At 47.6% G+C, this 12,263-nt stretch overlaps 1 protein-coding gene across 1 annotated transcript in view; it reads right to left on the bottom strand.

Moving 5' to 3' along the window:
• Window positions 1-4,784: 4,784 nt before the first annotated feature.
• The window catches only part of FOXO1 (forkhead box O1), a 93,649-nt gene continuing 86,170 nt past the window's right edge, over window positions 4,785-12,263 (bottom strand). Inside the window, exons 2-3 of the mRNA XM_025000053.2 lie at window positions 8,496-9,852; window positions 4,785-8,028 (exon numbers count right to left, since the gene is read on the bottom strand). Coding sequence (XP_024855821.1) covers window positions 8,518-9,852 — 1,335 coding nt within the window. The 3' untranslated portion in view covers window positions 4,785-8,028; window positions 8,496-8,517. The remainder of the gene's footprint in view (window positions 8,029-8,495; window positions 9,853-12,263) is intronic.

Raw genomic sequence — 12,263 nt, 5'->3', positions numbered from 1 at the left:
GTCCTTCCAATGAATATTCAGGGTTTTCCTTTAGGATTGACCAGTCTGATCTTGCTGTCCAAGGGACTCTCTTCTCCAGCAACATAATTCAAAAGTACCAATTCTTCGACGCTCAGCCTTCTTTTATATTCATTATAAATTAGGTAAGGAATTCCCTGGAAGTCTAGTGGTTAGGACCTCACCCTTTCACTGCCAAGGACCTGGGTTTGATCCCTGGCCAGGGAACAAAGGTCCCACAAGTCATGCGGTGCAGCCAGAAGATTATAATTTTAAAAATTAAAAAGTGAAACCTCTGTTGATGCTGAGGGCATTCAGCTATTCCCCTGGGTACCTTTCCTAGGCAGGTACCCTACCTGCCACTTGGTTGGTTCCTCCCCTCAGGTAAGATTTGGGGCCCTTGAACTTGAGACTTCCTCTCCACGCCATCCCTGCTATGCCTTTTCTCGGCTCTGACATCTATTTTGCACCCCCTATGCAATCTTCAGGCTTCCTCTTCCCCCATCTTCTACCACTCTAGGGCCCCATTCTGCTTGTCAATCACTGACTATCGTGACCACACACTAGACCTTGACACAACTTCCTGTCTCCTCCCCTCCCTGCCAACCCATCTGTTCTAGGTCATCCAAACTGCCAGCCTTTTCATGCCCTCGTTACACCCGTCAGTGGTGCGCTGGTCAACGTTTAACATGCTCCATCAGGCAGCAATATATGCTGGCATGTATGTCCGTAAGTTTATTATGAGTTTATTGATATAAAAAATACGTAGCACACAATCTATAGAGAATAAAATATACAACAGCTTCGAATTTAAACTCTATTAGGCGAATTGATTTTTGCAGCCAACATATGGTGGTCACGCAATTCAGCTGGAATTTGACAAATGCACTTGCATATCAATCCACTCTCTTCTCAAAAAGTTTAACTGACATGGGAATTCCTTGGCAGTCCAGTGGTAAGATTCTGCGCTTTCACTGCCAAGGGCTGGGACTCGATCCCTGGTCAGGGAACGAAGATCCCAGAAGCCATGCAGCATGGCCAAAAGAAAAAAAAACATAACTGACATGATTTATTGTTAAGTCATTTCCCACTCTCGTTCAAACTGTATTTATTAAACTGAAACTGTGTTCAGCTTCAGCACCAGCAGTGGCAGCATCCCCATCATAAGATACAAGTTCAAACACCTCCAGAGTGGACAAGAGACGAGGGCATGATGAGTTTTGAGTCTTTACTACCTTTTTGTTAATTTTTTTTGGCTGTACAGCATGTGAGCTTACTTCCAGGGCCAGGGATCAAACCAGCGCCCTCTGAATTGGAAGCACAGAGTCTTAACCACTAAGTCCCACTACTTTCGTTTTTTAATGTAACTTATTTAGTAGTAAGTTTCTCTAAGTCAATTGCAAACAACAGTGGTTTCTGAAATCAGCTCACAGGATTCCCGTAAACGTAAGCATCACTTCCTGTGAACTGGCAGTCAGGCTCCAGCACACAAGTCCCCCTCAACCTCAGCCTGGTTCTCTCTTTTCCTGTCTTAACAGGTCAGCCTATAAGGGCACATGGAGTTGGCAGTGTCTGGGTGAACATGACTGAGGTGAGGTCAAGGTCAAATTGTCTAAAACTGTCTCTCTCAATTTTCCGCATATGGGTCCACAGAGGATTTCTTGGGAAACAAATATCTCAAAAAGTTTAGACTAGGCACTTAGCAGGTTTACAACTCACTATGTATCAAGTATTTCTGGAGTTACCAAGGAGAGGTGACAGACTCTCCTGGAGTTTGGGTCTGGTAAGATGTCCACCCACTTCCTGCGTAAGAGATGGAGGCCCGCAGATGGGAATGCAGAAATACGATGGAAATGGACCAAGCAGTCCTTCTGCTTACCCTGCAGGGAGCAATGACTATGCAGAAGCCCACTAAGGAAACAGATCTCCCGAGTCCTACTGTTATCTATGCTGACACCAGCTCCTACAAGGAGGCTTTTCCAGAGAGGGGACGCCATCTGCAGACATTATCTCATCCTCCAAACCTCACATCAAACCTGTGAGGCATGTAGCAGACGGTATCCTCAACTTACCTCACCTGTGGGGAAATCGCTGCCCAAGCATCAGACCAGCTTAGTGGCCTGCCAACACTGCGAGCGCCCCGCCACCAGCACAGACTGAGCAAGTGGGCATCTCTAGTTTGTTCTGCAACCACTTTGCAAACTGCAAAACAGAGTGCCCCCTACCCCAATTCACCAGGGAGAGAAATCCGTTTTAAAATGGCCCACTGTGAGCCCTGTTCTAAGCAGCTAAGACCATCTTGAGGGAGTGGCAACTGTATTCATAGTGACATTACAGCCCCGAGTGTATCTGCAGAAACTCCAGCAAGTGGGTCACCATCCTAGGCCAAGTTGAAGTTTTACGGGAACTCAAAAGTTGCTTGTCGGGGGCTGGAGCTCATGGAAGGAAGGAGAGGTAAAGAATGACTACCAAGCCCTCACCAAGCTGCCTCCTCCTTCCTGAAGGATGTAAATCTCTACTTCCCACCCATGGCTTCCAATGCAAACAAGCCTCGCTTTTTGAAGATGTGAACCTGATAAAAGTACTAAGGCCAAAAAGTTTCGTTCCGCCTTTGAGTTCATGGGCGGGAGGGAAAAGTTGTCCCACTACCAGTCGAGTTGAGGAAAGCTGGCTTCAGAAAGCTGGCCTCCATCTCCCTTTTTTTCTCCTTCACAGGTGAACTTCTTCCCAGCACAGAGCTCTCTCCTCTCAGAGCCATGTTGGCAAGCCAGGGGTCTGCCCAGAGAGCCTCTTCTCCCAGCCATCTGCAAAACTCAAAAGTTCTCTCTTCACCTTTCAGAGGCCCATGCCACTCTCTAGATCCTCTGGTCAAAGGATCCAAGGGCCTACCCTTGACCTTCAGCTCACACCTCGGCTGTCTCCTTCTCAGATCTGGATGACCCCCCACCACCCAGGACTACCTAACGCCCAACAAAAACCTCCCTTTCCAGTTCCCAGTAACTTCACTCGTCTTCCAGGTAATTAAACTGGTAAATGTCCTAGGAAGCATGTATCTAAGTGATCACCGGGTGATTGCCTACACCAAAATAACGAAATAGTAAATGAGAATAAGGAAGCCTTGCATAAGCACCCTCTCATTTTGGAAGCCATGGCCCAGCCCAGCTGCAGGCTCCTAACCCACAAGGTTCAACAGATGACACAAGGTTCGATGTCTGTGTGACAGTGACTACTGCCAAGGCTGCCACTGAGGGCTATACCTCTTGAAGAGCCTTCCACCTACCTGACCACACCAATCATTGTTTCAGTAGGTCACACAGAGACAATAGCCAAGGCAAAGTCCTGGTGGTGTGGCAGGTTCACAGGTCAAGAAACAATCGGTCGGTCTCTGGTCACAGCAGGCGCCGAGATACTGTCCGAGGAAGGAAGTCTCTCCTTCCATGTTAACCATCCAGCTCCAACCACGCATCTGTCCCTTCCTGCTGTGTTGCTTCCTCTTATCAACGGACGTGACAACGTGGGAACCAGCCCTAATAAATGACACTTAGATGTGTGATTTGGGGTACGTGCACGGCCGGTTTTGAAAGGAGCCTGCTGGTATGCTCTGGCAGTGCAGTCAAGGCGTTTTCCTGCATTTGGACTAGATGGTTGTGTTGTGCTGGCTGCTCAGTCGTGTCCGGACTCTGCGATCCCATGGACTGTAGCTGGCCAGGCTCCTCTGTCCATGGAATTCTCCAGGCAGGAATACTGGAGTGGGTTGCCGTTCCCTTCTCCATTGGATGAGATGAGTGGTTTTCACAATGATGTGTACACGAGCCCCAGGTCTGAGAGCAGATGGGGTTATCTGTTTTGCACTCTGGGCTTCTGACTATCGTTATTTTAAAGCAAGGGTTCCAAAGCTGGGAGGGAGGGAGGAAGAAGAAAAAAAAACCCTGAAAGCTGGACTGATCTTCCAGTGTCCACATGGGTAAACACTAGAATGACCTCAAGCAGCAGCATGGAAAGCCAGGACTTAATTCTGGTTTTAAGATGCATTTTAACCATTATTAACCTAATCCTGGATGGCTCAGCGGTAAAGAATCCTCCTGCAATGCAGGAGATGAAGGAGACACCACAGGCTCAATCCCTGGGTCAGGAAGATCCCCTGGAGGAGGGCATGGCAAATGCCATGGACAGAGGAACCTGGTAAGCTACAATCCATAGGATCACAAAGAGTCACATGACTGAACTGACACGCGCACACACAATCTAATCCTAGTTTATTCCTCGAGCATCTTCTAAAGAGAAGCAAACATAGAAACCTCCCACCTGCAGCCACTGAATGGAAGAACTGCCCCCCGCCATCCCCCTTCATGTGGCCCTGGGAAGCCACTGTTCCCACCACCACCCATCCCCGCTCGGCGACTTCCTAGCCAGGGCCCTCCCCCCGTGACCTTCAGGTATTTTTACCTTCAGCTCTGCCTACTCCAGCACAAGCTCTCCTACAACCTAGTCATTTCTGTGCTGATGCTGTGTCAGGCACGGACAGATGAAGCACTCCAGGGTGGTCTGTTATCACGGATCCAACTTGCTCTCCAACCCTCGGGGACTATAGTTTGCTTCCAGAGGGAGTGTCTCCACATCGACCCCCCTTCACCAAAGAAATACCAGATATGAATTAAGCATGGCACTGTGGCTGCCAAGGTTTTAACTCATGTGATAGCTAAACGAGAAGGGGGAAAAAAAAAAAAAGAACCTAATAAAGAGCTTACTTTGCACAACTAAAAAAGAACGACAACAAACCATTTAAACATGATTTATGTACATTTATGGCTTTATACAATAATAGCAAAGATTGTTCTTGTGTCTGTAAGTACATCAGCATCATCAGGCACTTTTCATTGTATTGGAGCGGGAACGCAGGATCTGCACGGGTACTCAACTCGACTGGCCAAGGGGGCGGGGTCTGTCTGCGTCTGGATGGGATGAACGTGGCCAGGCCGCCAGGCTGTCACCCCCCTCAGGGAGGAGGCCGACAGTAATGCTAGGCTGTTCTGTCTACATAAGCCACACTGCGTCTTTTACTGAACGATTACTCGGTAATCATTCAGCTGGGGAGAGGGGTGGGGGTGGGGAGATTGGTAACACTTATCCAGCAGCTGAATTAAGTCCAAATCATATACTTTGGGGGAACTGTTTCCATTTTGAGTGTCTTTCTCCTCCTTCTTGGGACCTTCCATTGATTTACTGCTCACTGGGATTTTAATTTAGACTTTGTCAGTTTTTCAAAGCAGACCTTTCCAAGTAACACATCGATCACCTAAATATACTCCATACGTCTATATTACGGAAACAATACTTTATATTTAAAATATCTGAATAGCTCTATAATACAATATGCTTTTAATAACAGTACAAACCAGAGGAAATAAATCAAACAAGGCTGCATAGGTGATATCATTTGCACATTTCACAAAGCAATCATGTACAATAACTGATATACTCATTACTCCAGAAAGTCAGTATTCGTACAGAAAAAGAATTACCAGAGGTCACATAATGTTTGTTTTCAAAACCGACAAGGTGCCTTTCACTGAACTTCACTGTACCCTGGAGAGCTACCCAGGATTCCTGTTAGAATTTTAACACACACACACAAAATTTGAAGGGAAAAAAAAAAAAAGATATTTACACAGACTCAAGAGGAAGCAACATCTTTTTAAAAGTCACTCTATGAAGTAGTAAGATTTGAACAGTGATTTTTTTTTTTTCTTTTGTAGCTAGTTGCCTCATCAGTGAACAATGGGCCTGATGAGGCTCAGTGTGTGCTGGCCTGGGGGGCACGAAGTGGTGGTCACAGAGGGGAACACAAGAACTGTGGCCCCAATGAGTCCGAGCGCAGGTACAGGGGGCACCGGTCAGAGGAACCAGGGTTTCTGAAACCAGACTTATTTTGGAGTGGCCAACAATGAAGATGGTTAGAGGGGTGGCTGTTTAATGAATTTTCAAAAGTGTAGAAGTCACTGTGGAAAGTAAACAATACAGCCTGCCTCCTGGAGGAAATCCATCCAGAAAACTTGTGTTCTTGTTAAACTTGGAGAAAAAACCAAGCCAGGAGAGATGCAATTCTTGGGCAAGACAAAGCCAGTGTGATGTGGGCTAGGTCCACAGAAATCAGAGCTTCCTCAAGAAGGCCAGAGGAACACTTTTGCGCACCTGTTCCTTTCCTTGTGCTGACTCTGGGCATTCCGCACGACTTGAAAACACTGATGGACTAAATGGGATGCAAAGCCAGTTAACTTGGGTCTAATCAGTTATAGGTAACTGGAAAATATTACAACATAATGACCATAATTATAGTTTGGGTTGCTAAAGGGGAAAGAAACTCTCCAATTCTTAATGCAATGGCTTTCTAAATAGATTCAAAGGTATAACTTACTGCTGGCTTGTCGGTTTTTAAATTTAGTGCCCGAATTTTTAAGCAAGTGCTAGTCTCTTTGGTAGCCATCTGCAATCATGAACACCAAGCACTTTAAAAATCACTCAATTTAAAAATTCCCCCGTTCAACCTCACTTTCCACAGTGCACCAAGTAATGTGCAGGACAGAAGGGGAAGGGGGTTTAAGAGTGAGTATGGACACAATTCTCCAGAAGTACAAAGCCAACACCCGCCTGGACCAGGAAGAGCACAGCGTTACGAGGCAAAACTTTTGCTGAAGTTCAACTCAAAAAGGTTAAGTTGATCAAAACCCCAGCTTGAGAAAGGAGCACTGTTTTGGAGGTGGGTCTCCCCTTCTGATCTCCAAATACTACACAGCCTCCCCCCAGGAGTACTTGAAACAAAGCACATACAGGTACTGATCAGAAGATTCAATGCCGGGCAGGGATGCCTAGTTCACAAGGACAGCAGAAGCAGATGGGATTTCTGTAAAACACATACACAAAAACAAATCAAGTTCTCAACGTGAAACGCAAAATGTCCGTAACTATACATCACTCTCGTGCCAAGGTAGGGCCAGAAATGTTGGGTGTGCAAGTACTAATTACAAGGATTTTAAGATTAGTCAGAAAACGTCACCAAGGAGCATCCCCAAGTATACAAACCAGTGAAGCATGTATAAAATTAGTACTAATCCAGTTAGAAATACAAAAGGAAAATCACGAATGCTGCTTCAAATGTCTGGGATTCCACAAATTTACAAGCAGACTATGTAACAAAGGTAGACTCGAGTTTTAAGAAAACATTACAGTTCAGTATCTATTCCAAAAATGATCTCAAGTCCCAACAGTAACATCAAAAATCATTTATATGGAAATTAGAACCATTTAAAGTGTTTGTACAAATTTGCAAATAACAAAATAAACAAACGAAGAAGAAAAAAAAAATAGAAAAGACCTGTACAAGGCTGGAGTTTAATCTTTTTTTTCCCCCCAAAACAGTTTTGATAAGTCCGTTAATTCAGCAGATGGACAACAGGCTACTGGTTCTCCTGTGAATTATGCGGTGCCATGAACAGATGCAGAGCTGTCCAGTGGAGCTGTAGAACGGAGAGCTTGGTTCTCTGTGATTCATCAGTTCAGCAGAACACAGGTAGTACAAAACCAAAGTTTAACTTACCAAGGACATGAGACCATCACAGTATTACAAAAAGAGTATAAACTTTCCTTGGACCAAAATGAATATTAAAAAAAAAAAAAAAAAAAAGCACACAGATACAATTCTGTAGCTACGGCTTATGTACAAAAGTTGAAAGCACACCAGGATCCAAAAGTCTTTTCTGCAATTATATGGTGTAGTGAGTTTGGCACTTCATTGTAATGAATTTCCAATGGCACAGTCCTTATCTGCAGCAGCACATAACCTGCAAACACTGGGCAAACATCCTGTACAGGAAGCGTCTTCGCTGCCAAGTCTGACGAAAGGAAAAAAGAAATGCGTTTTGTGTGTGTTTTTTTTTTTAAATCAAGAAAACGAAAAGGTAGGGTGAAGGACATCTTTGGACTGCTTCTCTCAGTTCCTGCTGTCAGACAATCTGAAGTACTTTTAAGTGTAGCCTAGGAAAAAACACATACACACATACAAGCATTGAAAACAACCAAATGAAAATCAATTCAACTTAACATATTAGGATGACAGACATACTGGGGGGGGGGGGGGGTTGGGCTTTCTCAAACAGCTCTGAAATCATTCAATGGGAGAAAATTCCACTTTAAAAACCCCTTCAGCATTTGATTTGTATCAAATGTATTCATTTATTGAAGAGTTACTAAGAAGATGCAGCCTTCTGTCAAAAGAAACTCTTTAAAGCCATTAGAGGAAGCTTCCTTATGTTTTGGCTCAGAGGAGAATTTACAAGCTGCAAAAAGGGCAAAGAATGAATGATAAAAGATGCCTCTACAAGGGGCAGCCGACTGACATAAAAATAAAAAAGTCCCGACCCTGGAAGATACAAGGCAAGTTACTGGGCTCCTCTCTTTAAGTCCTGTTTTCAGAAGGTCTTTTGGTATCGGGGTGCTCTTACCTGCTTGCTCGCTTGCTCACTCTCAGCCTGACACCCAGCTGTGTGTTGTTGTCTTGACACTGTGTGGGAAGCTTTGGTTGGGCAAAACGTTGTCAAAGTTAAAATCCAACGTGTCTCCGTCCATGAGGTCGTTCCGAATGATGGACTCCATGTCACAGTCCAAGCGCTCGATAAACATGCCGTCCAAGTCACTGGGGAGCTTCTCCTGGTGGAGAACGCCCATCCGGCCGTAGCCATTGCAGCTGCTCACAGAGGAGTAGCCCCCCAGGGCGCTCATCTGCATGGGGTGGGCCAGAGGCACTTGTAAAGCTGTCTTCACCGGGGCCAGGCGGTTCATACCCGAGGTGTGGGGCATGGTGTTTACCGCGTGGGGCAAGGCACGCCCGTTGACTGCGGATGTCGACTGAGCGTGTCCGGGGTGGGTGTGGGAGCTGGGGGTCATCATTTTGTTGTGAGAGGCCTGGCCGCCGTAGGCCGGCATGACCGAATTGGGGCCCATCAACACGCTCTGGCCAAGCACTCGGCTGTTGGCTTGAGCCACCCCCGGATCGACTGGCGTCATGATGTCGTTGTGCGGAGGAGAGTCAGACGTCAGCAGCTCCTTCAGGAGTCCCGGCGCACAGTACTGGCTCATGCCTCCATAACTCGATTTGTTGTCCTGCAGCGTCTGCATGGGCATCTGAGGCAGGGGGCTCATGCTGGACTGGCCGTATGTATATTTTTGGTAGTTGGGGGTGGGTGAATTCAGACTGGTGTTGGGCGGTGCAAAGGAGTAGCAGGGCGTCTGCTGCATCATGGTGCCTGGGGAAGACTGGGTGGACACAGTCAATGACGTTGGTGACGAGAGAAGGTTGAGATTATCCAAAAGGTTCTCCATGTTCTCAGGGTTACTGATCTCGGACAGACTGGGCAGAGTAGAAGCCATCTTTGCGGCGGACGGCGGGTACACCATTGAGTGCACGTCCCCGTCTCCCAGGTCGTCCTGCTCCGTCATGATGGGAGAGAGCCTCCCGCTAATGGTACTAGCGTTCGAGCTGGTTCGAGGGCGAAAGGTACTCCAGTTGTCGAAGTCGTCATTGCTGTGGGAGCCGGGACTTGCGGGCCACTTGGAAAACTGCGATCCCGGGCTGTCCCCGGCACCCTCCTGGCCCGACTGCAGGGATGCTTTTTTCTTGGCAGCTCGGCCTCGGCTCTTAGCAAATTTACTGTTGTTGTCCATGGATGCGGCTCTTCTCCTGGGGGATTTCCCACTCTTGCCTCCCTCTGGATTGAGCATCCACCAGGAGCTTTTTCCAGTTCCTTCATTCTGCACGCGGATGAACTTGCTGTGCAGGGACAGATTATGACGAATTGAATTCTGTAAAGCAGAACACCACGTCAGAAATACAAATACTGCTCTGGCTGAAGACCAAATATTACACACAGACATATCTCACATGGAAGACACGTCTCACATGGAAGACAAGTCATGTTTTCAAAGTTTACGGTACAGATCTGTACCATCACTACAAGACAGCTCCAAAGAGTAAAGTAGTACTGTATCTTAAAAACAGTATCTGTATTTTAATTTAACAAGGGGAAAAAACTAAACAGGCATTATTATAAACACTTTCTTTTACATAGCTCTATTTTCCATGGAAATTACAGGACCTGGTTTTTAAACCACTTAGATTTGCGATGCAAATACTACTCCATTAACAGAGTGCTATCAAAACCCCTATCCATCCAATCATCCCCTAGAACTACTGCAAGTTCTCTGGGGATGGTACATGCGCCACTTAACACGAAGTGAGAAGTTCTGTATTATGGGGTCCACGTGATCACCAACAAGAGAGAAAGCAAGCAGATTATATCCTCAGTCAAGACTCAAAACCCTGAAAACTAGCTAAGACCTAGGTTCATTTATGTTCTTAAAGTCCATTAGGCAGATATAGGTGAATAGAAGGAAAACGAGGTGGTGCTTGTGATTTTAATTTTAGAAAGTTGAAATACCAAGGAAAAAAAGACTTAAATTCAAGTGCTGTTCACGACCCTCTCTTCCCAGCTTCTACTCGAGCCAAAAAGCTGCCCTGGGAGGGAAGGAATGGTGGAAAGGGCAGAGAGCTGGTGGCTCTGATCCACTGAGTATGGCTCCATGACTAAGTCGTGACATATACAACCCCCAGGATGGTCAGGACAGAAAAACCAACTTTGAGCCCCTGGGTAGCTCTGCTACTCACTGGCTACAAACCTTGGGAAGCTGCCTGGCCCCCACGTGCTTTATAGCCCCCTTTGCGCTGGTTCCATGGGTCCAACGAGACAAGGTATGTCAGGAGCTCAGCCAGTGTCCACCATGGTAAATGGTTGGTGGGAAGAAGGTATCAGATCCCACCTTGGCGGGAGGGCACAAGGCACCACCCTTTCTGAGCCCATTCCCCTCCTCCTAGTCACTGGGTTGTGGGTAGGAGCTAAGTGGTATTACAAACACAAACCCGCAACTCCAAACACACTGCGACAGGAGCCAAAGACAGCGCAGGCCCCAGCAGAAGCGGTGGGGCCAGGCTGTAAGGGAGGAAGCCCGAGTGCGACTCCTGTCCTGGGTAAAGCGTGAGACTGCCGGCAGCTGGACAGCCTGCTGTGGACAAGGAAGAGGGGCTCCAGGGAAGCAGGGCGCAGCCCGGCTGGCTCGGCCCCAGCGCAGGACAGGCACGCAGCAGCCTCTCTCTCTGTGCACTCAGTGCTCTCTGTCATCAGGGCCTGGAGCAGGTTCTGGGCGTCCTGGACTCCCGGAGCAGGACTGAGCGCGTGGCCCCCACACGTCTCTGGCTTCCTCTGCCAAATGGATGCCCAGCTCCGCTGAGTGAGCCCCTGGGACCCCTGCGGCCCCTTCTCCCCGACCACGAAGCGGCTCTGGCTGGATCTGTGGTCACCCAGAGATGCAGCCACAGCGCCCACATCCTCATCGCCGTGGGACTCAGATGCTTGAGTGCCAATTACTGTGCCAGAACAGAGCCTCTGCACGTGGAGCCGGCCGGGGCTCCACGCAAACCATGAGCTCACCATCTCTCTCATTTAAAGGAGATAAAAAACAAAGAGAAAGAAAAAGAAAATAAAAATCTCTCTTTCTAAAAGGAGACAAAGAAGTCAGAATGGGTCCAGACAGTCAAGGCTGAGAAATCTACATTTCAAAATGCCCTCTGACCCTCTGTCCTACATTCCATGCGAGGATTGCAACACAGCAGCCCTGGGACAGCCCTTCGGCCAGGCCCAGGCGAGCGGGGTCGGTCACGGCCCTGGAAGGGGGCTTCCAGGCTGGATGCTGGGCAGGCATGTACGTGGGTGGTGGGGTGGGGCTTCTTCTGTTCCCAAGACTCTGTCCTCTTTCTTCCCGCCTATAGACCTCACCCCAAATCCAGACTGGAGCCCCTGAAAGAGGCCAGGAGCTGCATCTCCCGCATATCCTATTCCATCCCCGTCAGATTCTCCAAACCCTACGGGGAAGGTTTCACTGACACTGACACAGACACAGACACAGACAGTGCTTCCCTGCTGGCCCCCAACCTCCACACACACACACACACACACACGGCCCCCCAGCCTCTACATTCTTCCTCAAAGAAACAGGCCTGCTCCTGGGGCAGACCTGGAACTGAGTCTGTACAGGCTGGAAGTCTGGGCATTTGCACAATATTCCATCATGACTATCTTGTTCTTTAAACACAATAGAAACACAGATAAGCTACAATGAATCTCTGGAGGAAAGGAAGCTTGACTCCTGTCCCTGTCACA

Source organism: Bos taurus, chromosome 12, assembly GCF_002263795.3.
Source record: "Bos taurus isolate L1 Dominette 01449 registration number 42190680 breed Hereford chromosome 12, ARS-UCD2.0, whole genome shotgun sequence".
NCBI lineage: Eukaryota > Metazoa > Chordata > Mammalia > Artiodactyla > Bovidae > Bos > Bos taurus.
Note: the sequence above shows the minus strand (reverse complement) of the source record. Positions and strands in the feature narration are given on the sequence as shown.